Source organism: Sturnus vulgaris, chromosome 5 (assembly GCF_052056855.1).
Source record: "Sturnus vulgaris isolate bStuVul1 chromosome 5, bStuVul1.hap1, whole genome shotgun sequence".
Lineage (NCBI taxonomy): Eukaryota > Metazoa > Chordata > Aves > Passeriformes > Sturnidae > Sturnus > Sturnus vulgaris.
The window spans coordinates 12,350,485-12,377,950 of record NC_142247.1 but is presented as its reverse complement, the minus strand read 5'-3'; the positions used below and the strand labels follow the sequence as shown (position 1 = coordinate 12,377,950).

General features: G+C 38.8%; 1 protein-coding gene across 2 annotated transcripts in view; it reads left to right on the top strand.

Annotated features, from left to right (window-relative positions):
- The window catches only part of ATXN10 (ataxin 10), a 92,308-nt gene extending 73,533 nt beyond the window's left edge, over positions 1 to 18,775 (top strand). For both annotated transcript variants that reach the window (XM_088164860.1, XM_088164859.1), the window contains exons 10-11: positions 2,110 to 2,173; positions 17,973 to 18,775. In XM_088164860.1, coding sequence (XP_088020986.1) covers positions 2,110 to 2,173; positions 17,973 to 18,160 — 252 coding nt within the window. In that variant the 3' untranslated portion in view covers positions 18,161 to 18,775. The remainder of the gene's footprint in view (positions 1 to 2,109; positions 2,174 to 17,972) is intronic.
- Positions 18,776 to 27,466: the final 8,691 nt, after the last annotated feature.

The window sequence follows — 27,466 nt, the reverse complement described above, 5'->3', positions numbered from 1 at the left end:
AAAATGCTTTTTCAGTGGACCACTGGGGGTTCAGGAGCAGCTGGCATGGACTGGAACTTTTCTAATAGTGATTGCTCAGGATTTGACCTCTTCGTCTCAAGAGTCACTTGGAGTATATGGATTTGTCTTGGGTAGATACATTGTAAGCTTTTTTTTCTTGCTCCATTTCCCTATGTAGTAAGTCACAGGTGACCTTCTAAAGCTGGCATTGTGGTGACAAAATCTGTGCCTAAGTCAAGCAAATTGTATGTACAGTTGAATTGTATGATGTTAAGAAACTCAAAGCAGGGAGGTGCCAGGCAGTGGTAGTTAGCAGCTTGTTTTTTCATGAAGATATCACCAAGGCTGTGGTTTGCTGCTGCTGTTCCCACGTAACTTCGAAGGAATCTTATCATATTCTCGCAGTAACTTTTTGAAGTGTCAGTGGATCCTAATTAAAATTGTACTTCCCCAAAATACTTACTCTGTTAACCAGACATCTTGTTTGAATTAAGCTGGAGCATATTATTGCATGGTTTGTTTGTGTTGACAGCACTTGATCCCCATTAATTTCTACTGTTCAACACTTCACTGATGGGAAATAAGAGGTAGCATTGTAGGCACATCAGAGTTTGGCTACAGCCAGAACATCAAAGAACCAGCATTTCCCAAGCATGTGCAAGTGCTGTGTTACCTAAAGGTCACTGCTTGTTCAAGCTTTGAAGTATGATACTATAGTGGCCTTTGGAGAAAACACAAACATTCTGTGGAAAGAATGGATATTTTTAAACTTGTATTATTAACTGTACTTCATGTAGGTAAAGTTAGGCATGTTATCACAGATGTGTGAGGTGGGTTTAAAGACCTAGGAGTGCTCTTTGCTTCTTGTAAGTGTAAGCATTGCCTGTCTGTGTGTCTGTCACTGCTGCTTTCTCATGTAGCTTGAGACTCTGCAGTAACATCGTCTGAAAAGGAACTTGTAAGAGGCATATGCTCATCTTTGTCTCTGAATTCAGTTTTATTCATCCATAGGCTGTTTAAGATTTCACATCTAAATCTACTCGACTTGCGTCTCTTACCACAAAACTTGTACTTCAGAAAGCTGATGATCCTGCAGTGTAAACTTTGGGATTTATTTTTTTCTTTGGTATGTAAAAATGCATCTTGTTTGGGGCAAAAGAGATGGAAGAGGGAGCACCATCATCAAGCCATGTCCTAAATTGGCATTATATTAAATTGCTTTAACTGGCAGTTCTTGGTTTGAAGTTAAATTTTAAGAGATTAAAGAACCTAGATTTGGACAGGTATAACTTGGCTATCATAGAATGGTTGAGGTTGGAAGGGATATGTGAAGCTATAAATATGCATGTGTGATGTTACAGTGTACATTAGGAGTCTGCATAAATTTCTTATGGAACACACTTTCTGTAAGATAATAATGCTCCATGTTTATTGTTAAGATCAGCTTGTCCCAAGTACTTGGTAAAGGATGTGTGTATGAGTCTATTAGGATTATATGTTGTTATTTCACATACACACACACACAAATGTAGTAGTGCAATTTGTGAACCCCCATGTGTATGTGTGCATAAGGAACTAAAGACACCAGATCTCATCTTTTCTCATTTGCTAGTAGCCTAAGGAATTTTCTCAAAGGAAAAGCATCCACAGCTCTTACTGGATATGAAGAACTTGTGCTGGGCACATGCAAGTAACACATTGTGACTGAAGGTACAGGAGATGGGTCTCATGCAAACTTGTATGTGTGTGTGTAGGTGTATTTTGCAACTTCTTTTTTTCCTTATTTTTTGCTCTATAGTTTTTGATGGCTCTTCCTTCTGGAAGCAAGCAGGAGCTGTAAGTGAGCATAGCTTATCTGGCTCAGTGTGAGAACCCGAAAATACCTCAGTCAGACACTAAATGAAGGGAGAATGTGAAATCAGTGCCCACTTGTGTTGCTGTTTTGTGATAGCCATGCTGAAAACACCAGGTTTACTCTGCAATTCATGTTTGCATGTCTAATATTTTAGATGAAACAAACATCCCTGTTATGTTTTTACATTATTTCTTGCATGAAACTTCGTTAGTATTGTTGAGACATCTGTTAAATTAAACTTTTGTTTTATTTAGGTATATGAGTTGGATGGCATTTCCTTGATTCTGGACAATTGCAGCATTGATGACAACAATCCTTGTATCCTTTATAAAATAATTCTGTTTATTGAATGTGACTCATGAGAAAAGGTATGGGGGATTTCATGGATTTATGCCAGCATTGCTTTCACAGGGTATCTAAATGTAACTGGCCTCATGAGCTTCTAGGTTATATTTAAATGGTTCAGAAGTGAGCAAGGGCACAAATATGCTTCCATGAACTGGATTCTAAGTAAGTTAACTATGGTTATATTCTATTTCCTAAACTAATAAATATTACTGGTTTGCAAGTGCCTATTCAAAGAGCTGTGACAGAAGTCCGAGTTCAGATTCTGGTCATTGTATCAGATTTTAGAGCTTTTGCTTCTACTGAAATCTGTTCTGGAAACGGAAATAAGTACCTCATCCATTCTCTACACTTGTTAAATTAGATTGGGGAGCTTTTTGTAAGCACAGAGACAAGGCTAGCAAGCTATTATGAAGGTGTGTATAGTTGAGAAAATCAATGATGCAAATTACTGAGATATTGGGGAGATTTTAGTATAAATGGCATTGTGCTTCATATTAGAAATTTCTTTTCCTGGAACTTAAGAGCAGGAACTTTTAAAAATAGATTGCTATTAGAGGGAAATAATCTTATATTGAAGAGAAGCAGTTATTAAGTAGAGATATCCATCTCTTCAAGTAATACAAGTGCGTTCAGTGACTAAGCTGTGATTTTCTGTCATCTAATCATTAGCTCCTTGTAACTTTCTGATAATTGCCTCTGGAAATCAAATGCCTTTCCTGTACAAACTCATGTCAGCTTTTTTATATGGAACACAGGAAATAGGTTTTCGAATTATTATAAAAGAAAAAGCACACGTGCAACAAACAAACAAAAAGAGCAGCGAAAATGTTTCATATTCTCTCTCAATTGTGTCCTGCAGAACATCATCTACATATAAATATATCCTAAAATAATGAAATAATGTAGATGATAGCACAATGTTAACAAGCTGGGTGGAGGAATAAGGGGTGGTAAGTATCCTGAGTTACTCCGTTTTATACTTTCTGTCCAGAAGTTTTACACCTTCAGTATTCCTGTGGTTTGAGACATGAGAGTGTGCCTCTTGACAATGCACTGAGTGGCAGAATTGTATTTCTATAGTCCAGATCTGGTAATGAGCACTGCTGGCTGTGGTAGGATGAACAGGGAAATTTACCTTTCCCTAAGTGGAAAAGCAGCCCTGAGAAAACCTATAAGGAGTTTTTGTCCCAAGTGACCTTCTTTGCTGGAAAGCACAGCTGTGCAACCACTTCTAGGCTAATCCTTCATTTTAGCTGTAGTAGAAGAGGATAAAGTTTGAGACTCTCAAAGGGTAGACTTGCAATTTATGATCTTGAATGAAAGGAAAATAAAATACCATGAGAATCTTTACTGTGTTTTGAACCAAGTGGAACTTCTTGCACCTTTTGATACAGGCTGACATTTTATGGCTATACCATAAACTTCTTACTAGAGGATAAAACTTTGTTTACTTGGTTTTTAAAAACATAATAAAACCTCTTAATGTGAGCTTTCACCAGTGATCCATAGTATTCAGTATCAGGGGATATGGAATAGTGAGTAGCACGTGGGCACAGGGAAGACTTGCCTGCTGTGACAGAGTTTGCTGCATCAAATTCTGCTGGAGTGCAGCTCCTGCCTATGGCTCTGTTTATTATTTTGACCTCTTTCTATTCCAGGTGCTCTTGTGCTACATGAAGGTAATGCTTCCCTGCTTCTCTCCCACCTCTAACATTCCTCATCTGCTGCCTTCCCAGCAGGTCATACACTGGGAAGCAGAGGAGAAGTTTGCAGTTTAGATCTGTCTCTACTTTCATCTGCTCTGCAGCATGTTCTGTTACTGCTGGACACCACAAAACAGGTCCTTAGTAGCATGTAGGGGACTGAATCCATTGCATAATGTTTCTCTGAAGAGATTTGACTGTTTCTTTGTGCTCTCTGTGTGCTCCAGTCCTGCCTGGCACAAATCCCAGAATGGGTAAGGCTGGAAGAGACTACAGTAGCTCATCTGCAGTTTTCCAAGGTGGGGTGGAAAGCTGCAAGAAGAAGCTCAGCACAGCTCTTCCTTCAGGAAGTCATATCCAGAAAGTTCATTTTACATTCTTGTTCCTAGTGCCTGTTTCTGTGGTTTCAGGCTGTGTTACTTGGATTTCTCCTTGGATAAAGCTGACTGGAAAAAGTTTCACCCAAAATCCTTTCATATAATAGCTTCTTAGATTTCTTAGTAAGTCTTGGTAGATGCAATGGATTTTTGTTGAATCTGTTTTGGAATCACCCAAGCTCTACAGTTGTCATTGTGTTTTCTCTGTTTTACTAGAAAAGTTCTGCCTCCAAATTACACGTACAAAATTTCTCACCAAAAAACGTAATTTTTGCAATAAAAGCTATAGGATATTTTTCCAGATGGAAAAAATATAATTTCCCTAAAGCGTGCAATTTATCAGGAGAAGCTGGACTTCCATGTTAGATGTTAAAGGAGCTCTTTATTACCTTTGAGAGAAAACATTCTTTGATAAATCTTTTTATTTGTAGCATATGGAAGTACACTAAAAGAGGAAATGGGTCTTCTCTTATCCTAAATTAAATTCCTTTGTAAACCTGTCATTACCTTAAAATTGCATCCTTTGAGATCCTGAACAGCTCTGTAATGTGAATAGAAATAGCAGGGAGTTTGTAGCTTATGAAGTTCAACTGACATATTTACATTGCTTTAATTAATTGTTTCAATTCATCTTTTGGTCCCCAGTTTGGGAGAACTGTTGTGTAATTATATCTCAGACTTGTAACGTCTACATTTATTCTAGCAAACAATTTTTTTTTTTTTGCTTCAGGATATTTAATGAGTAAAAACAAACAAACCACCACTGTCATAGTTACAGACATGAAGATTATTATGGACAGTTAAAAACAAATTTACTGTACCTCTGTAGTTATTTGAATTGGTATTTAAATTTTCCAGCTACTACAACTTTGCATGTAAATTCAACAGAGAGATGCTGAGGGGTGCCAGATTTTCTGTGGCTCTTAGGCTTTCAGCACAGGACAAAAGATAAACAGAGTGAGACTGGGGAGATGCCGTTCATTAAGAGTTAAACTTCAAAGGAAGCTTAATACCACTTTTTCTATACCTGGTAAATCTTCCATGGATATGCTGTGTCCTAATCATAGCTGTCCTTCTGTTTCAAAGGGAAACAGAGTGTTTCAAAATGCAAGCAGAGTTATTTGCCTTTAGATTAAGGAGAGATTCTTGTATGAGCTAATCTTTTAGTTTTGAAAATTCAGTTTCTTGTTCTGCTTCTGAAAAGTGGGAACATTGTGCTTTACCTTTGTAACCTGTGCTGAAAAACAAATAAATTCAACCTGCTAAAGGACAGCAGAGTGAGTTAGAGATGCCTATCTGGGTAATACCAGTAAAAAATTTACTCCAAATCCTGCTTTTCAGGTTACTTGTGTTGAAAAGGTGTTCTAAATTCAAATATCTTTTATTTTGCTCTCTTGAATCATCATCTTCCTCCTCTCTGACTGGCTCTATCATCAGACAAGAGCCCTTCCTTTTGTTCTTGCCTTTTACCTCATCCTAAGCTCTTCCTGCTCCTTCCAGCTTCATTTGTGCCCTTTCACAGGTTCCATTTCCTTAAGGTAAATATGAGGAGGGAGGTCAGCCCATTCTAATCAAAATACTTTTGACCCTAATCACTCAAAAAAGGTGCTTATGAGAGGCTTTAAATAAACTGACTTGTTTATTATTGAAGACTTTTCAGTTTACCTTAAATAAGCTGTTCAGTTTTTCACTGCTTCCTTCGTGTTCATGAGTAACAGACACAGATGTGCCTTTTTTTTTCTTTTCAGTGGCTGTCCATAGAAATATTAATTACTATTTTTGGGAAAAAAATATTATCCAGGGTACTGCAATATAATAGCTGTTAGTTGGTGGTAAAACTTGAAAGTCAGAAGTGACCTGTAGTTTTGAAGATGGAACATTGTTGTTTTCTCAGGCTGCTTGCCAAATTGAGATTCTTAAAGAAGGTGTCTCAATAAATTGATTTTATGAGTGTCTGGATTTAATCAGAATGACTTTAGTAAGTATCTATTTTACATAAACTGTCAATTAACACAGCTTTCTGTTAGCCAAGAAATCAACTGTACATGAAGAAAATATATCCTGCTGTGAGGATATATGTTTATATATATATGTGCACATATATACATATATATGTCATATATGTGAGTAAACACCTAGCAAGTTGTGTTTTAGGAGTAAGAATTTTCTGCATTTGTGAAAGGAAATGCTGTGGTTGATATGAATATCCATACACAGATCCCATAGTTTGAATAATGGATGAAAATGTAGAAAGAGTAAGTTAATTTTCAGATATTCCTTCCAAAGCTGCTTCTATTATATTCAGTCATCTGAGAGGTAGATTGAAAATACTTTTGACTTCATGGCAGCAGCAAGTATAATTGTGGTTCATGAATCTGGCTAAAGCTGGAGGAAATCAAGTTGCTATGGTCTACAACAATGGCAGTTTGTTATTGCAAGATGCCAGCAAGGACTTGTGGGGGAGCTGACAGACATTTCTATCTAAGTTCCAGACTGCAACCTTAAACAGGCCACATGCTGTAAAACAGCCTCACCACTGAATGGGAGCCAGTAGAAAGCAAAAATAGGAGAGTGAGTTGACTTTTTGGAGTGAGCCATCACAGAGTTGAATGTTTTCATGCGTGTGTGGCTATCCCATGTGTGTTGCCAAGAAAATTCAGCCCAATGTCACTTCAGCAATGATTGCCTTTTTTTTGGAAAGCTCATTTCAGGCACTGACAGTGCATTAAGTAGTTTGATGTGAGCTATTTGATTCTGTAGTTTCATAAGCATAAACAAAATCACATTATTATACGATCACTGTAAAGGATCCACAGAACTGATGAGAATTGTAATGGTCTCCTCCTGCCCAGTCAAGTTCTGCCCACTTGGACAGAACCTGGCCCTCCCAACCCAGGCCATGCTGTGATTCTATGGAATTACCCTTTTCCTCCTCACAGGGACACTTGCTTTGCTGCACAAGTAAGTTTAAATGCCATCTAGGCTAAGGGGGAGTGTATTCTTTGGTAGAGGGCCTCATTTCTGCATTGTTGTTGGTTGCTCTGTGTCATCTAGGGATGACACAGAGCACTGCAGACATCTTCTATCAACATCTTCTTTAACAAGCAGTGGTTGGGGTCAGCAGTAGAAGAATGGGACTTGTCAGCACAGATTAAGAACATAAATCAGTTGGCCTGAGCCCTTCATTCATAGAGCCAAAGGCAAAATAAAATAACAGCTGTGTGGAAGCCAACTCTACCTGTTCTCACGGGCACAGCTTGCCCAGAGAAGCTGTGGCTGCCCCATCCCTGAAAGTGTCCAAGGCCAGGTTGGATGGGGCAGCCTGGGATAGTGGAAGGTGTCCCTGCCCATGGAATTAGATGAGTTTAGAACTAGAATTGGAACTAGTTTGGAACTCAATGAACTATGAGGTCTCTTTCAACCCAAACGAGTCTGTGATTCTATTTCATGATTCCTCCATAGATGGAAACTCAGAAGTTGCTGTGTTGCCATGCTCCAGTTCCGACTAATTCAATTCCTGTGTGCTCAGAATTGTTTTTAAAGAGTAGAGAGAGTGGAGGATTCCTGATTTGTGACATATGCACAAACCTGAGCTCTGTCTGAATGTAACTGTAAGGTACAGAGAAGAACTGATCAGATGAGAAGCTGGAACAGGTACAAGTGTGGTTATTCATTGTGCAAGAACAGTCTGAGAGGAGCTTATTGCTTTCACCTTATTCAAGAGACGAAATCCTGCCCTGTTCTGCAAGTTGCTGTGAATTCTTTGTAGCTTTATTTTGTTAGTGGCTAAGGGAGACAAGGGGCCTGTATGGGTTTAGAAGGGAATCCCTCAATGTTGTATCAGGGTGGGTTTTTAACAGGCTAGTTTCTGAAGTGATTCCCAAGAGGCTTCAGCCAAACAGCTATTTTCAAACACCACTTTTGGTTGTAGTTGGGAAAGTCTCCTGCCTGCCAGTGCCTACTGCTGTCACTATCTATCGAGGGTATTTCTTACACTCTTGAAAAAAACATTTCCAAATTATCCAGACTTTTCTTACATCAGCGTTAATTGGCCAAAGAGATCTCAATTCCACTCCAAGTAGATTTTTCAGTATGTTGCCTGAAGTGTCCTGAGTGGGATTATTACAAAACTCCAAAGGGGGAGGAGCTGAGTACTGCTCCCTGTTGGAAAGGGCACAGGAGTAACCTAATCTTGTTTTAAATCTCGCTTAATCTTGGCTGCACATCCGAAGAGTTGGGATAACACAACTTCTATGTTATTGTCATAAACTCATTTATCTTTTCTGGATGATGCAAACTCTTCTGGGCAAAAATAAAGCTAAAGGTGGAGAACCAAGGAAAAAGCATACCACATTAAGTATACATGATAGATCTAAATTCTGACACAAAGACTGCAGTTCTCAACTATTTATTGCCAGAAAATGTTTATTTTAGAATGGAAATAAAAATATGAAGTTTTCATGTGAGGTGTTCTACATTACTAATTCTGTCTTCCACACTGTTCCCCAGGAAAACTTTTCTGTCAAATGCAGCATTCTCCTTATATGAAAAATCCTTTAGACCACAGAAAGAATGCAGTGTGCAGTACACTAACCTTTTTTATCCTCCAGAAGTGACCACAGATCACGCTTTGTGTTTTATCATTTAACAAAGTTACAAATTCTAATGGTATGTTTTGGTTGCTGATTGTATAATTCCTAAAATTCTTTTTTTTAGAGCATCTGTAGGATGATTAAAATACTGAAAATACTTAAAATAGTTTTAAAATACTGAACTTCAGAGTTGGGTGATGGTAGTGGTGGTGTCAATAATGAGTTCTTTGAGAGTTTATAAAATATTAACACAGATTTGCAGAGATGTGAATATGAATCTATTCTTCAGTATCTCATTTCTACTGAGCTATCACCATTAAGAAACATATGATGTACAGGGTCCCTCTTAAAGCTGGAGGAAATCTAAGAGAGCTATACAGGATGCAGTAAGGCTCTTTCAAATGTTACATTCTAATATTTCTAATCCCTTGTGAGGCGTAATCTCTGTAGGCACCAATTCATGCATGTAAAAGTGAGGAATTTAAGTTAATAACTCTATTTCTAAACCAAATATTGTCATATTTGTCCTCTTTTCTAATCCTCTTGGTGGATTTAAATCCATGACAGACTTGAATTCTTGAAAGAAAGCAGATCTTTAGTTATCAGGAGCACTCGAAAAAAAAGAAAAAAAAGAAAATATATAGTATTTCACTGCTTTTATAGCTCAAACAGCTTCCTTGATTTTTCTGTAGACTTACTTTTGAAAAATTCCCCTCTGGGCTGAGACGGAGCACTAGAAATTTGAGAGCCAAAGATTTTTGGTTTTTTTAAGTAAAGCTAGGAGTGGTTCAGAAATATTGTTGAGAATGGAATGCCTTCTACAACCACCTTATCATATTTCAGTCTGTCTTCTTGACATTTTTTCTTGTGCATGCCTCCAAAGAATATTTGGATGTCATCTGGCCAATGCTTTGAATAATATCTTTATTCTGACATTTTTCTGTTGCCCCATTTTCAATCACTGTAATTAAAACAGTTTTGTCTTCAGCTGGTGAATGTGTTCTCCTGTGTAGCTCCTTCCTGAGCCTTAAATTGCTTGCTCTCACTTCCTCAGATCTTTGGTTAAACTTTATTCTTTCGATTTGCAAATGGTTTCTAAAAACTTACCTTTCTTTCCTCACTCAGGATTTATTTGCAGTCCTTTCCACTTGCCTTGTGGATTTGTTCCTTTCTCTTGGAGTGTGGAGATTTCCTCAAGGAGATGCAGCCATTCCCTGAAATTGTAGATAGAATTGTGGCTAATGGCTCTTTTGCTAAACAAATACGTGGTTATAATTTAGTTGCATCTTTCAGAACACCCATTTATTCAATGGTTGTTATTTTTGGATGCACACTGGGCATCGTTTGGTGTCTGTGACCATGGAACTGGAGTTTCATTTACCTTCAGTGTTTTGATTATTTGTCATAAAGTGACATTTGAAATAACCATATGCAGCAGGGGGGAAGGTATGCCACATAAGTTACTCAGAGACCCTGAATCAATAAAATACACATGTACTGTGCTGAAAGATAAGGTAGCATAAAATCCTTGTTGGATTTATATAAATGGATGAATCTCTAACATTTCTAAACAGAGAAAGAGCTTCAGTGCAAATTGTGTCAGCTCAACTCATCATCTGGCTTAGAGGGAATTATAATTAGCTTGACCACATCTCAGGCATGAATTAGATTGGCTTTTTAAGTGTAGTGCCAAATTTCTGAAAGCTGTTTGACTGCTGTAATTGCCATTTTAAAGCATTTTAGAAAATGTGTTTATTTCTATATGTATGCACATGAATAGACATTAATATATTTCTGTGTAAAGGTGGAGCCTTTTTCTTTCCATGTCCTGGGAAATTTAAAAGGACTACAGCCTGTCTTATGATCAGTTTGTGAACACAGTTACCATCTTTCTGTGCTTCCTTGCTTCACATCTCAGTGTTTGTGGTAGGTGTTAATTGTAATTTGAGACATGAGTTTCAACTGCATTAAATGTTGTGGTTTTTTTCTGTATTTGTGAAGGGGAGATAAGGTAAGACATTTTTAACAGTAAGGTAACAGCAGTTGGAGATTCTTAACATATCAGCCTGCTAACTCTGGTACCTCTTACAGATAGTTAATAGATTTAGGTATGAACTCTTAAAATGGAATTACTGTAAAAGAAGGGACAGAAAGAACTGAATATTCTAACTGTGAAGTGCTAGCTTGAGATATCGATCAAGACTGTGATTCTTTCTGTTTTAAAACCAGATGATCTGTAGCTGCTCATAAATTATGGGTTTCTATTAAAAATGTAAGTCATAATTTTTAAAAATTGGCAGCTTAAGCAGCAAAAAATGAATGTGTCATATTCTTGGTTTTAAGCTAGTATTACAAGTCTGAGGAAAGGAAAAAGGAAAACAAGCTGGAGGTTATGGCTTAATTTTTTTTTAAAGTTCTGTAAGTTTTGGCATAAGAGACATTATATTAAAAATAGCCTGACAGAGCTAAACGTGTCCTATGACTTTAGTAGCTCTGAAGTGCTAGGCCCAAATTTTTTGTTTAAGTTCATAGTATGCTAAGATGTTCTGGCACTTAGTTTTAAGTCCCTCAGAACATGAAAAGCTGCACATAGAATATAGATTAAATGTTTAGTTGGCAGGCATTAAAGACTAATAGCAATCTGGATGCATAATACTGCTCAGAACTGTTAACCCAGAAATACCAGTTGTCTAGGGAGAAAAATTCCTATATGACTCTAGGTAATTAATGTCTTGTTAAATTTCAAATTTCTGAAGTAGTGAACCCCATTTAAGGAATATAGGGTGCCATTTAGCTATGTGAGGATGTAGTTTAAAAAAGGGAAGCCTTGGAACTCAAATGAGCCTCATAATCTGCCCTGGCTGTCAGTATGTTGGTGCCTGTCCTTCAGAAAGGATGCTGAAAATCATGAATTGAGGAAAGAGATACAAAAATCATGGAAACCTTGGAATATCTCCCTTGGTTTCTTTCTTTAGTTCATGCAAAAAATACTTTACCAAATGCTGGTTATGATCTTGGAATTGTTTTTTTTAATCTATGCTGAAAAGCCATGTTTGGAAACAATTCTAAACAAATCTAAGCCAGAAATAAATCACAGGCCGTAATGAGTGAGATTATTTAGGGACACAGTGAAATCTTCCCGTTCAGCACTGAAAGTTTTTCAGAGAAAAGACATGAAAAGATCTTGTGCATGAAACAGGCTTGATTTCAAGAGAAGCTGACATTTGGTCATCTGTGTTTGTGCAGAAGAGTTGGGCAAAAGAGATTTAATAGTCCATCCTGCTCTTCAAAGTATATTTGTTGGCCACAGATACTTATATGGATGAATTGTCGCTGAAAGTCATCCATGAGGTTTAACATGTTTGTGTGCTGGTTATACAAAAGGTGTAAGTCCTGTTTTAAAGAAGCCTGTGTCCCACAAGGCACACTTTAAGAAATGGATTCATCACTGCAGATCGTGGGTAGACTGCTCACATCTGGAGTGAGATAAATGCAAGTAGCCAGAAGGATGATGTTTGTCTGCAAGGAGGGCACTACTGCCATGGGAGGATAGTGAGGGCTTCGGAACTGGAAAAAGTATTTAATGTACAATTATTTTGTGTTGTGGATGTTCCCTGTTGCCTGTAGGCTGTGAATTACAGAGAATATTGCCCTAGTATTGAAGCTGTTTTGTTGCCTTTAAACCAAATGGTTTTGTCCATTTGTCTCTTCTGAGATAGTATAGTTTAAAATCTCTGTCAAAGCCGTGCTGTGCAGGGCGGAATTCAACCTGCAAACCCCAGTTCAAGCTTTTGGGGATAGGCTTTCTGTCTTTATTTTATTATTTTGTGGAAGCAGCTCCCTTTAGGGAGGGCTGCAGGTGAGGAGTGGAAGGGCTGGCTGCAAGCTCCTCATGCCACACGTGCTGTCCAGTGAGGCTCTGCTGCCACGCTGTGGTGGAGATGGATCCTTGTTTGGTACCGGATGGTCCAACCCTCTGCCTGATCCCTTGGACCAGGTGAGAGTTGCCTGCAGCAGAAACATCTGCTTTCACATCCCCAGTGTTACAGACCTTATCCCTGCAAAGTGTGATCAGGAATAAATGCCTCTGCCAGCATCCAGTGGTGCCTCTGTGTTTTGGAGGCTTGTAGACTGGATGGGTTGTGCTGTGTCAGCTCTGTAAGAGCAAAGTCCAGCAGAGCAGGCAGGAAGGGACATTCCCAGCTTATACAGTACTGCCCATTTCTAGCTTTTAAACCCAGAATGTGGTCACTGCAGTCATAGGTGATAAGAACAGCTGTGAAATAAGTGAAAATACAGGCAACTGAAATATTCTAGACTTTTTTTCTCCTGTCTTCTAGGCAAAATATTTTAAGTTTGTATAGGATGAATTCCTGATGTTTTCTGGTGCTAGTAATGCAATGCCAAGTATAAACAGAGTCTAAAGCATTAATCCTAAAAATATAAATTAGCTTCTTGAAAATAAGTAAATTAAGATGAAACTTTTAATTCGTTCATTTTCTGTTATTAATTTTTGGTAATGTCTTAATCACAGGTTGAAGTCACATAAAAATACAGAGGAATTGTAAGGAATTGCTCTGACTTTATACAGCTTCTAGAACTTCATTAAACTACTAAAACCCCCAACAGAAAGAAACTTGTAGAGCTTTGTAAGCAGCTTAGCTGGTGGTGAGGGGCCAAAGTCCCGACTGTCTGATGTGGTCCCTCACAGCTCCAAACTCCGAGGAACACCTGTGTGGTTGTATAGAGACCTCCTTTAGTGGTGGGAGGAATTATCTTCAAGGTGCTGTGAAACAAAAGTGCTTGAAAGGACTGAAAGACTGTAAAGAAAAATGATTTATGTCTTTTCAGTGCCATCCGGTCAGTGGAAAGTGGAAGTGACTCTAAGTGATGCTTCAGTATTTCATTCCAGTCTGCAGATGTTCTAGTGATAATTGGATTACTTGTTGAAGGCCAGAAAGAAATATAATTATTGTACAATACAAATATTGTCTTTTCATTATCTTTGCGTTTTAGTCCTACAGACCTGTTTCAGCATAGCTCTTAGAAAAAATGAGTGGCTTTAAGAAATGGATTGCATAAACAACCCATTTGACAAGGGTTCCAATCTGACAAGGGTTCCAACTTAATAAAGCTCTGTATTTCTTCCTGTATTTGATTAGAATGTAGTTGCTATTCAAATAATAAAAATTTTGATTTAAATGAGGTAATGGGATTGGGTAAGATAACCCTCTTTTGAATAAGACCTACTTACTCATAAGGAAGAAAGTTCATAAGTAATAATTTAGTTATAGAGAACTGACTGTAGTGCAGGAAACAGTCTAATTTAAAAAAAGAGAAGTCCCTACACTCTGTAATAAATCAAACTCTCCAATAAGAATGTTATATTTAGAGATCCTTCAGTATTAATAACTATGACTTAGGAAAACAGATGTGCGTATTTCATTCTCCTTGTCATCTCTTCAGTATCTTGTATTAGTTAATGATAATAATTGGCTTCTAAAACTTGCCTTTTTCAAGAAACATACAACATACTTCCAAGATTACTTGTGCATTGCCTTTTATCTACTTCATCAGCTTCTAACCTCATTAATAATTTTTTCTGTTCTCCGTCATCCATAGAATCCAAATTGCTTTATAGAACAATTCATTGGGGTCCTGGTGGCTGCAGTGGGCTTGTCAATAATGTTAAGTTCCAATTGGACTAAGAATGAGAAGGTGGAATGCTCTCTCTGAGAAATGGTCTGTATGTCCTCTCCAGCAGTATTGGTTAGTGGTTCCTGGCAGGACATCGTTGTATTTTCACACCCCATTAAGCTTACAAACCAGTCACTGTGCTCTTGCATTGACTCCAGCAACCTCTTACAGCAGAATCCAAGTGAAAAGAACTGGGAGAATTGTGAAAAGTTCCCTTTGCAGTCAGTGGCAGAACTTAAACAGGATTTAGTGGCATACATTTCCATGGCTTACAGATAGTAACATTTTTTCATCCTTAAGGGACAGTTTTCTTCACCTTTTTTCCCTTCTCTTTGTGTTCCCCTCTCCCCATAATAAAAGTTATGACCCAGAAGACGATTTTAAATTTTAAATTGTGGAATGAGGATGTTGTTTAAGGATGGAAGACAGGGCAAGTTGATTCAGTTTTGTTATTTGTATATGTCAAAATAGCATGGGAATCACAAAGTATACAGTACTGAAGGCTTTTGGAAAAGTGTTGCTATAAATGCATTGAAATGTTTGTTTTCAGTCCCTAAGCACAGATAGTCTAGTCATGAGGCTTTTGCAAAATAAAATTATTTGTTTTCTTCCTTTTGAATGCCATCTTCCCTGTGACAGAATACCATAATCTTCACGATTCTATAATATTAATTTATTTGAGAGTTTAATATGCCCAGTTGGAAAATTCTAGACGAGTCTGTGCAATCAGATCGACTGTGCTTGCTGTGTTGCTTCTCTTTGGTGCAGTTTCACAACAAACAGGCTCACGCTCGTATTTGTAGTAACTATGGCAACTTTAGAAGCTCTCTTTCTAAAGCTGAGCATACAATAAAGTGCCTAAAGTGTAGGTAGGATTAGAGACTCTCGAATATGTTTAATTTTCTCTCTGTGTCTCTGTCTTTGGAGAGGAGCGAGAGGGTAATGTGAGTATTAGCTGGGGACTGGCTTTAATCTCTGCAGACACTCAAGTCTGCCAGGGTCTGCTCCCAGCTGTCCAAAGGCCTCATCCTTCCCCAGCATTCGAACAAGGGGATCATGAATATTCATGGTGTGGTCACAATGGAAAACCTCCACACAGAAAGGGGTTTCTGAAGGAGTGAAAATGTTATTGAAACCATTTTGCAGCTTCAGCTACAGTAGTCAGTAATGATAAATGCCACAATGGTGATAGAGTTCATAAGATAATGGGAATGTCTTAGATATTATGTAAGCATGAATGGATCTGGTAATAGGAAAAGAGCATTTGCCATGGGGTTTAGCAGCGAGTTTGTGTTCAAGGACATAAAGACTATACTAGCAGGATCATTCTCAAGGCTAATACACACAAAAGTTTTGACAGTACGTTTTTTGTCTGTGTGGCATTTTTATGTGATTGAGAGCTGTCACTCTCTGAAAATTGCTGTTAATATTGTAGAAAATATGCTTTTATGCAAGTGCCGTATTTTATGCAGAAGCCATATTTTAGGAACACAAAAAGAAAAGTCTGTTTCTCATCCCAGGAGCCAAGCCAGGAGGGTGGTAGGATGTTTTTTATAGTCCACTGGGAGAACTTCATGTTACTTTTTGGCACTCGTGACATTCCCTAAATCAGACCTGGAAAAGAGCTGCTGGGTGTCAGCCTTGGTTTATCTCCAGTCACCAGCTTGCATGCTTTGCTGGTCTGAAATCTGTTCTCACCATTGGTGCTAATGAGTGAGAGTCTGCACATATATGATTTTATTACTTCAGCATCTTACTGTTTTATATACTCAAGTGTAATCTTCAGTTTAAAAACCAAGTTTATGCAACTTAAATGTAGCTTGGCACTTGTCTTTTTACTTAATTCTAGTAGTGATGTACTGACAGAAGAGAATATATTGATATTCTCTGTTGTATTCACCTGTTAAGGCTTTGATGTGATGCATAATTTGTTTTGATCTTAATTTCTCTCCTCTGTCATTACCTCACGCTGGAATTTTTTTGAATTAAGAAAATGTGCAGCATGTTTCCTGACAAAGTCTTAAGAGGTCTATCAGGAAAAAAAAAAAGAGGCGCCATAGTAGTTAACACTTTATTATTTTTGATTTTCAATTCTGGACTTCCTGAATTTGAAAATAAATATAAACTGCTACACAAAGGCTGTTTTACTGACACATGCCAATGTAGGGCTGTTCCCTTCTGTTTGTGTCCAAGTTACTCTTCATCTAAACCCTTCTCTCTGTTGAGGTTGTGTAAGATTATTTAAGTCCAGTTCCTCTCTTCTGTTGTTTTGTCTGAAGTTCCCCTCTGTCTGAGTTTTCCCCTCCTGTCACCCCCTGGCAAATGCCCACAAGAACATTTATCTCTGTGCTTAGATGCTCTCCAACCCAAAAGACGTCAAGGAGATGAGTAAATTATGCATATTCTTCTACTGGATGTGAAGCTACATGTAGTAAATAATTGGTGCCCTGCAGGCAAACCACTCATGTGATTCAGAAAGGCTTGGCTCCTGTATGGGTAACTTGGGAAAGATTATATCATAACAACTTTTCAGCTGCAGAATTGGGACCAACATCTCTGACACTTCATAAAATGAACACTGTAGTTTGCTTGGAAGATGCCTGGCTGATAATCCTGGGAATTTAAATCCTTTGTCTGCATCCCTGACATGTGCCTCAATCCTGGCCTCCAGGGACCACCTTGGGAGGTGAATGAGTTGCAGCTTGTGCCCATTTAAACATCAGCAGGAGCTCCCTGCCAGTGATCATAGTGTCTGGTCTCCTGGCAAGTGTGTAAAAGCACCCAGGCATAAAGGACTGAGTTTAGGTATTATAAGATGCTCAAGAAGTTTAAGTGTCTTCGACATTATTTGTGCTATTTTCAGATATTAACCTGGTTGTCTTTTTCTAGATGTCTTCAACTTTTGCAGTGAAAATAATAGTAACCTTTCCTGTGCATGTTGTACAGCTTATTTTATTTGCCCGTGCTTGGAAGTGTAATGTCGAAATATTCAAATCATAAAGAACTGACATATTTTTTACTTAAATTCACTAGGAAGATCATTGGAACATTTCAATTGACTGTAATTTTGGTTTAAAACAGTATGTCTTTTAATTCCTGCAGTTCATTTGGTTGGGGTTTTTCGTTTGCCTGGGGTTTTTTTGACTCAACATAAACCCTAGTAAATTTGCCTGAAGTTTAGGGGCATACATCTTTTAAAATTAAATTGCCTCATATGCAAGTATTTGCAGGTTCGGTGTCAGCACTTGTAAACGTCTTACTTTTTCAAAACCTAGATTTCTACTAGTTTTCTGACTTTAAGGGATTGGGGGAGGGCTGGGGGAGGTGGATGCAGTAATAAATCAAAACAAACAATGTTTCATCTTTGAATAAATACATAATCCTTAACTCTGCCCAACAGTTGTGAGCCAGTGGGCAATTTATGCGATCCGGAATCTCACTGAACAGAACGAGCGGAACCAGGCACTGATTGCACAGATGGAGCAGAAGGGGCTGGCAGACAGCTCTGCCCTCGAGAGGATGGGCTTGGAGATACAGCAGCGAGATGACAAGTTAATTCTGCGGTCAGTCAGGAAAAAGCCCTCCTGAGCAAAAATATTAGCAGTAGTCAAATCACTAAAAATGTATTTCTCTTATAAAATATTTTCCCTTTCTCAGCAGCCAGTTTTTTTCAGATCTGTTGAAATTGTTGTGTTTGTTCTTAGAAAAACTGCCAGATGATGCCTCTTCCTCCCTTTGCTGTAAACAAAAGGTCACCTGTGTATTTTCTATGTACCTGGATAAATCAGCTTGTGAAACAAGGTCCTTCTTGTCAGTTGGTTGGAATTTCATTACTTCTTTTTTCATCAGTAGAAGAATGTCATACGTGCAGTATCGACTTGTTATAATTTCCTTTGTTGAACCTGGAGATAACTGTCATTTTAAAAACTACAGAAAGAAAGAGCTCTTTTGCAGGTTGCCTTCTTCATGTAAAAGGTCTGTGCTGAGTCAGGGCTAAACAAGCAAAGTTAGTAATTTTCAATCATGGGACCTAAATATCTCTATTTATATAAGCATCAAAGTTGGATGTACTTAAATATTTAGTGAATTAAATACAACGTGCCTTTTGTCTATATAAGTATTAGTAAACTCTCTTTTCTACCTTGATACCTATCAGTCTTCATGACAAGTATATTAAAACCAAAGCTGAAGCTGTTGTGGCAACAGATGCTGCATTCCTTTGCACTGGGGCATGTCTCTGTTTTGGAGACTTGGGTGTTTGTTTGAATTTTATTTGTTCCTTTGGAGAGTAAGTCAGCCCACTTTCCTTTTATTTTGCACTTCTCATGGGTTTTCTGAACTTTGGCAGACTGCTGAAGAGGTAGTTTCTCACTGTGATTAATTCTAGCAGTTTCTTTTCACCCCTCTGCCTTTCCAAAACATTGACAAAACTCATTTCCAGTTAATTAATTCAAGAGAGGCAGAAGAATAGAAGGCCCTGCCTCTTCATTTTGGGTACCCTCCTATATTGTTGTTGGACCCTGCCACTGTGGAATGTGGCATGAATGAGATGGGGGAGAAGGGGGGTGAAGCTGGGGGGCAGGGGGAGGAGGGCACAGTTAACTCTGTGTGTGCCATAGCTTTGCCCTGGAAGCCAAAAAATGTTATCGTCCCTGCACAAGCAAAACAGGAATTATAGCTTAATACTGCTGGTACTTCTGTATGGTTACTGTAGTTGGATTATCTTCAGCCACATCTAACTCAGAGGTCTCAGAAAAATTAGCATGTTCATGTTCTTGTTGACATTTAATCCCATTCTTAAATAGAAAGGCAAGTTCATGTCCTTAAACTCCACATTATGTGTAACAGACATTCATCCATGTGCATGAGCTTTTGCTCCTTCAGTTGAATTTTTGGTTTAAAAATGGAAAAAAGTACACATTGCTTTGAACTCTGAGAAACACATTGTACTGCTTAAATCTGATGGTGAGTAGAGCTGGACTAAGGACATTTCAAGTTAACAGAAGGATGTTGATGTCTGCCATGCCAACCTGATGGGACTATGGAATTGACCCAGTGGGATTTTACACACCTGTTGATTTTAAAGTTAAGGATACAAAACTCCTGTCTACAGCTGTTTATTAAATAAATTATGTCTGAAAAGGGATAAGAGCAATAATGACAAAGACTCTAACTCCTATTGCTTTTATTGACTTTTTAAATAAGTAGAGGAGAAGAGTGTTCTTTGCTTTAGCAAAGAGTAAATATGAATATAAGCAAATTGATTTGTTTGTTTTTAAAAAATAATTTGACAGGAATATTTTGTTGGGTGTTAAAAATTGTGTTGAAGTGCTGTTATATGCAGGTAGGTACCTTTGCTGACTGAATGGAAATGTGATTGTGGTTCTTCTTGAGCACATGGCTTCTCAATGATTTCCTTAAGTCTTAATTATTGTGTTTAGCCCAGAATTCATTTAGCATTTTCATTACTGTCACATAAGATTTAGAGCTGGGTTTGTCAGGGTTTTGATCTTTATCTCCATAACACAATGGAAGATTCATACTTCTAGCACTTAAATGGAAAAAAAAAGAACTCTACTCTTACAAAAAAGGGAAAAAAGGGGTTATTTGGAAGGCTGCATCATTCAGCTTTAAAAAGGAAGACCTAACTTTTGCTAACAAAGGATCATCAAATGTGATAGTATCTGAAATAAAGTGAAGTTGTTCTTAATGTGGTAATTAGAAAAATTCACTCTTATTTTAGTGCCCTACTTAGGAAACTCATGTTAGATGATTTAACAAAGTGATTTTAAAAAATTATATTATTCTGAACAGAAAATGGACTGTCTGGGCTTTCTCTGTAAGGAAAAAAATGCAAAGAATTTCCTTTTATTTAGGGTGATAAAGAGTTAAAATCCTGCTCACAAAGCAAATCCAGAGAGAACTTTAGTTGTGGAAAAAGCAGTGGGAGTCCCTTTTTCTTTTTAAGCAATGGGGAATAGACAGGTTGGGTTTATTTTAACTTGATGGTTGTATACCCACCAATGGAATACACACGAACCCATAAATATAAGCCAAATAATAACAAACACCAAAAAAAATAAAAAGAGTCTTGTATGTTTTAGTACATAATGGAGTAATAGTTGTGTTTTCTAAAAGGGAAACATCGGGCTTTCATAGTGGAGAACATGCTGATTACTGTATTGTGAGTGGCTGGCTTTTGATTTTCCAGGATGGATTAATTCTCGGAAGACAACAGCTTCCCTGTCCTCCCCCAGTGGAGTCCTGGTCTCCAATAGACTCGTTTTATATGCTTGGGGATTAATACAGCACAGCAATCAGTCATAAAAAGCAAGCTTTAGTGAGTTTGTAAAGGGGCAGAACAGGCAAATCAAGTCTTGTGACCATCTTATTGCTTTCGAGTGCTTTCAAACAATAGTGATCAGATTTTTTTTTTTTTTTTAAGGTCCATTTGTTATTAAAAGAGAATAGGGAGTTGGTTTTTCATCATAAGTGGAGAGATTCTGGAAGAGCTTTCTGGCAAGTTGTGAGAACTAATCTGAAATGTTTGCAAAGCTCTGAATATGCTTCTAATAATTTAAGTTATTTTTGCCTTAAGTGCTTGTAAAATACATTTTTAAATACAACCCCCCCCCAAAAAGTCATATGCAGTTAATGCCATTGTCACAACCTTTATTTAACAGTCACTCTGTATTTTGAGGTTGGTGTGAGCGTTCATGTAGTGAGAATCAAAAAAAAGTCCACTTGATTTGCAAATGGGAAACTGCTAAAAATGTGAGGCTCTGCCCAAAATAATCCTCAGATTTTGTACCAAGCCTGAGCTGTGTCGTTGGGTAGTATTGACTTTGAAATCCCTGTCTTCTTGGTGTAGACTTCTTTATATTAAATGGGGGGGATTTATGGAGTAATGCAGAAGAATGCGTTTTAGGAAGAAATTGTTCCCTGTGAGGGTGGTGGGGCCCTGGTACAGGGTGCCAGAGCTGTGGCTGCCCCATCCCTGGAAGTGTTCCAGGCCAGGCTGGATGGGGCTCTGAGTAACCTGGGATAGTGGAAGGTGTCCCTGCCCATGGCAGGGGGCACTTGGAACTGAATGATCTTTAAGGTCCCTTGCAATGCAAACCATTCTGTGATTCCCTGGACTTCCCACTTCCTTCTTAATATCCCTGTGTGTCCCCCTTGCCAAGAGCGCACGGCCGGCTCCCTGCGGTGCTGTCCAGGGTCCTGACGAGCTGCCCCCATTCTGCCAACCGGCCTTTCCATGGCGAGAGCCGCTTCCCGTCTCTTGCAGCTTGGCCAAGGCATAACTATTCCAGTGGGCTGGGGGGGTTTCGTGCTGCTTTAGGCTGAATGGGTTTCTCTTAGTGGAAGAGAAAGGGATCTTTCTCTTCCATTAGTTTCTGATAACATCCAGCAATTTATGAGGGTGAGAAACTGACATTGATTTTTGAATAGGTCTTTAGGTATCCTTAGAACAACTTTTTGTTGGAAGCTTTAGCTATTCCCTATATAAATGAGGGTAGTAACCCTCTGGCATAACCCAGCCTGAACTTGACCACATTGTAAGTTCTAGAAGACTTTAGTTTATACACTGGAAGTAGAGACATGGCGGCTGAGCTACTAAATTTACTTGAATTGATGTTCCAGTCATGGATCCAGTGTCTGTACAGGACATTTCCCTCAGCTGTTGCCCCTCGCTAGGGTGGTGCTGGCAAAAGAAGGCAAGAACTGAGAGAGTCTCTGCAGTTCTCTCAGACCTGCCTGGTAGTGTCCATCTAACACAGAATTAGGAACTGCCTAGACTGGAGAAGGCAGAAGCAGATAAAAATGGATCACGGGTGAGAGAGGGAGGAGTTTAGGTCCCAGGGAGAACTCCTGAGAGATGGAAAACACGTTGTCAGTCAAATGAGAGAGTATTGTTAGTTTGCATCTTCCCTCCTGCTGTCTGGACACTCGCTGAAATTTGCTGTCCATATAGTATCTTTTTAGGAAGAACTTCCCCTCTCCAGACTGACAAAAGAGTTCTCTTCTTTCACCCCAAATTTCATTTGGATAGGATTGGCACTGTATTGCTTTTAATTGCCTTATGGAATCATGAAATCATTAAAGTTGTAAAAGAGCTCCAAGATTATCAAGTCTGTATTGGAATCAAGGATACTCTGCAATTTTGCTCAGCATTTTCTGCAGCCTTACAGCTTACTCTAAAAGTAGGATATAATTCAGAGAATACCTAAATAGTTAAAATACTTAAATAGTAAAGAGAACAGATACAATCAAATCAGATAATTCTAGTTTTGCATGGATTTTCATGGGAAAGGAAAACACAGCTGGAGGTAAAGACCAAGGGAAGCCCCCAGCATTTAAAATTAACCTGGTTTTTGCTGCATGGCATCTCAGTTCAAAAGTGGAGCTGATGCTGCACTGGTGATGACATGGAGATGTCACAGAAGTTCCTGAACAAGACACACTGTTAAGTTGCACTTGGTTTTGTTTAAATTTAAAATGGCTTCCATAACATATTTATGCTAAACTTCAAAGTTTCCTTTCATTTCTGAATACAAGTAAATATTAATGTAGAAACATAATTGCACAAAGGGTTTTGTGTTTGATTTTTTAATTTTGTCATTCAGGAAGTATTTCAACTTGTTTGTCCACGTGTTGAATTTTTACACAATGCCTTTAGTTCTGTAATAATTCGATAGTTCTGAAAATCTTCACGCTTTAGCCTACATTCATAGCCAATATTTTTTATAAGACAAACAGTCCAGTCAGTAATGTGGGTTTTTTTGTGGGGTTGATCTTAAAACATTTTTTCTCCTGAAGTTTTAAAAATGTGATCAAAGTAAGCACAAAATGCATATGGGAAAAAAATCTCAATAAAGCTCCGAAGTGGTAGTGCATTAGTCATTGAGAGGTATCTTGCCATTGTGGTGTTAACTCCAAAACATAAGCAGAACAAATGGTGGTGACGATCACTCTTCTACTGCAGACCTTGTTTTCAGAAATATATGTTTATGTAGTATTCATAGCACAGTAATAAGGAAAAAAAATTAAGATAAATTAAGTAATCCATACCAATCATCAGTCTGGGTGGAGAGGGAATTTTCAGTGTTGTGCTGGGCAGTTTTGGTTTTGAAATTGTGTTTACTGGAAGCTATTATAACCATAGAATGGTTTGAACTGGAAAAGATCTCTTAAGACCATTGAGTCCAGCCATTCCCCTAGCACTGCCAAGGCCACCACTAGCCCATGTCTGCAAGTGCCACATCCACATGGCTGTTAAACCCCTTCAGGGATGGTACAGTGAACAAGTAAGGAATGTTTCTCCATTGCCTCTCTGAATATTAAGTTTTGAAAGTTAGTTTTGAACAGCCTCTTACAAAAATTTTAGAACCTGGTTTATTTTAGAAAATGAGGCACTCTGTTTGAAGGCCATTAAAATGGCTTGTAATAAACTTCTGGTACATCAGGTGAGTAAGTAATAAAGTTTTGATATATGAGAAAAGCAAGCAATAAACTTTTTGATACATTAAGGGAACTTCTCCTGGATACCAATGAGCAGCCAATGAACTTTAAGGGAGCTGAGATGGATTTCTCCACAGACCTGCTGTTTCTCTAAGGTAAATATGATGTTGCCACTCTATAAGCAAGTGCCCAACCTTCTGCAGGTTGCAGAATTTACAAAGTGTTGGAGTGTTTGCTGTCTGTGCTGTTCTGTGCTGTCCTGGCTGCTCCTATGAGGCTGCTTGTGTCCCACCCTGCTGGTCCTGCTGCCGTGGCTCTGCTCTGCTGCTGACTCACTGGCAGCTCTTGGAGGGACTTCATGGGGTTGATTTTCCCCCTTGCACTCTAGGAGCCAGCACTGGACTCATAGAGGTGGTAACCCATTTCCTGTGCTTCTAGTAATTGTTCTTGGCATTTTCCTGCTTTGCTATTTTATGTCTTTCTTTTCTTCTTTTTGAAAAAAAAAAAAAAAAAAGCTGAATGATTGCTTTGGATTCCAGCATTTAAGCTCATTCAGGTTTTAATCTTGTTTTCCACTGTGCTGAGAACCTAATCCCTTTTAATGCCTTAAGTTTTAGCTTTCATATTTTTTTAGATTCTGTACTGCCTTAGTGTGTGATTCTGAGCTTCATATAAAGTCTGTATTCTCTTCACAGGGTAGTTGGACTAAACAATCCTTTTCCAGCCTGAGAACCAAGCACACTGTTACAGCCTCAGGCCCAAAGAGCATAAAAAACAGCGAATTGAGGAGCACAAACTAAGATGATGGGACTTCATAACCTGAAACTGTAATTGGACAATTAACACCAATATGTAAATGGCCCAAAACTTATAAAAGTGTGAAAACTCATGACACGCTGTCCATCTTGGGTGGAGCCGTGGCCGGGCTCTTGTGCTGCCTAAGGTGTATCCTTTGAAGGCCTTTTTAATAAATACCTACTTTATTCCTTTAACTTTGTCTAGCGTCTGTTCCAGGTCAGCCTCTTTAGGCATCACTTTCTGCAATTTTAGATTGGGGCAAAATTCACCTGTCCTCTCCTTAAGCAGATCAGAACAGGTAGGGTTTCACTACTGCCCTGGGCAGTCTGTCCCAGGGTTGGATGGCCCTTTCCAGGAGGAATTTTCATAAATAGCCACGCTAAATCTCCTTGACACAGCTTGAGGTAATTTCCCCATGTCCTTGTTATTCAGGAGAACATACCAATCCCAATCTGACTGCACCCTCCTGTTAGCGAGTTGTAGAGAGCCAGAAGTTTTTCCCTGAGCCTCCTTTTTTCCAGGCTGAGCTGTCCCCAGCTCCCTCAGCCCCTCCTGGTGTTCCAGCCCCTTTGCCAGCTCCTCTCCCTTCTCTGGCCACACTCCAGCCCCTCAATGTCATTCTTGCACTGAAGGGCCCAGAACAGCTTCCCAGATTCACCATGCCTCAGCAGGACCAGCAGAGTGAACTGTTCAGTGACTGCTTATAAAAGCATTCAGCTTTCATGATGAACCCTATGTTTATTGCTTGTTTTAAATGTATTTAAACAACTTTGGCTAGGAATCAGTTTAACACTGAGCATTTGCATGTTCTATGTTGGCACTTTTCTCACAGAACAGGTCATGGAAATACTGTACATGGGCTTTTTTGAGGGCAGAGTTGGGGGAGAAGAATCAGTTTGCTGCTTCAGATTACCTCTGTATTAATTGTGGAGGAAGTTAACTACATTTGCTACACAGCTATTCACCTGTTAATGTTAAATGTAAGAATTAAAGTGGAGGAAGGGAAGAGCATGCTGAAAGTATATGCAAGGCTGAGAAAAGCAAAAGAATGTTATAAAAAAAGGTGTTATAGAATCATAGAATAGTTTGGGTTGGAAGGGACCTTAAAGCTCATCTCATTCCACCTCCATGCCATGGACAGGGACACCTTTCATTATCTCAGAGTGCTCCAAGCCCTGCCCAGCTTGGCCTTGAACACTTCCAGAGACAGGACAGCCACAGCTTCTCTGGGAAACCTGTGCCAGGGCCTGACCACTCTCACAGGGAAGAATTTCCTCCTAATAGCTGATCTAACCCTCCTGTCTTTCAGTTTGAAGCCATTCCTCCTTGTCTTGTCACACCATGTTCTTATAAACAGTCTCTCTCCATGCAAGTCCAAGTTGAGAATGTCTTAACAAAAAAAGTTGAAGCAAGCCTTGCAGATCAAGGTACTGTGCCAGGGGAGAAGTTAAGTTTTTACTTCAGCAATGATTTTAAAAGAGAAAAAAGGCAAATTCTGAAATTGTTGATAAACCATTTACAAAACCATTTTCCCAGACATGGGATGTAGAGTGGCTGGTATTTCTGTTCCTTACCCCCTTTATTCTGCACCGTGCATTTCTTTTCTTATGCACATCACAGGCTGTGCCTACTTTTGATTGGAAGTGAGGCTGATTTACGTAAACAAGGGGAGAAAAAAGGCAGTGTTACATGTGCAATAAATGGGGAAACATTGATAAGGCAATAATGAATTAAAACGCCCAGCTATTTTCTGAGGGTAAAAAGTATCCTTCGTGACTAATACCTATGAGGAGCCCCACCCTTAATGCTAAGTCTTTTAAACTGGGCCAAAAGGCTCGAGCACATCATTTCTGCCCCTCACCAAGGGTAAAGTGAGTGCATAACACTGCAACAAATCACCAAGGGATTTTACTAATGGTGTCATTAAAATTACAGCATATCCCTTGTCACTGTAAACATTTGTGTGTCATCTAACTGTTAGTTTCACTCTCTTCTCCTTGCCTTCTAAACTCTTCCTTAGTGGAATAGTTTATTACTACATTTAGACAGACCTTGGCCCCTCCTATCAATTGCTCTCTAGGCTGACATTAAATTTTGGTTTAGAAACAGGTTTTTTAGCTACATATTTTATAAAGTGATGCAATTCCAGTCTTTGCCCCAAGCCCATGTTCAGTGATACCAAGATGTGTCTGGAAGAGTTTCCTCCTCAGTTCTGTGTATTTCTCATTGCCAGGACTTTTTTCTAAATTGCAGCCATCTGTTGTGAGTCTGCACTCCATGGGTTAAAGTTTATTTTTATATTAAGACAAGCTTTCATTATGTTTTCCCTCTTTCCCCCTTTCTCCCACCACCCCCCCCCCCCCCCCCCCCCAATTTGGAACTTTAGGCTTTCTAGTTAAGCTTTTATGGTGGCCACAAACAGGTGCGTGCTTTACAGAGGGTCTCATTCTGCAGCTCCCACTGGCATCCCTGGCCTCCTGAACTCCCTTTTGCTACCTCCTTCCCCCTCAATAATTTTTTATGAATGATAGCTTTTCAGCACCCTGGGAACAGCTTGTTGGGAAAAATGCTCCTTGTGGGGTGCAGTCAAATCCTACACATTTCTCCAAGGGTTTTTTATGAAAGGACTGGTTC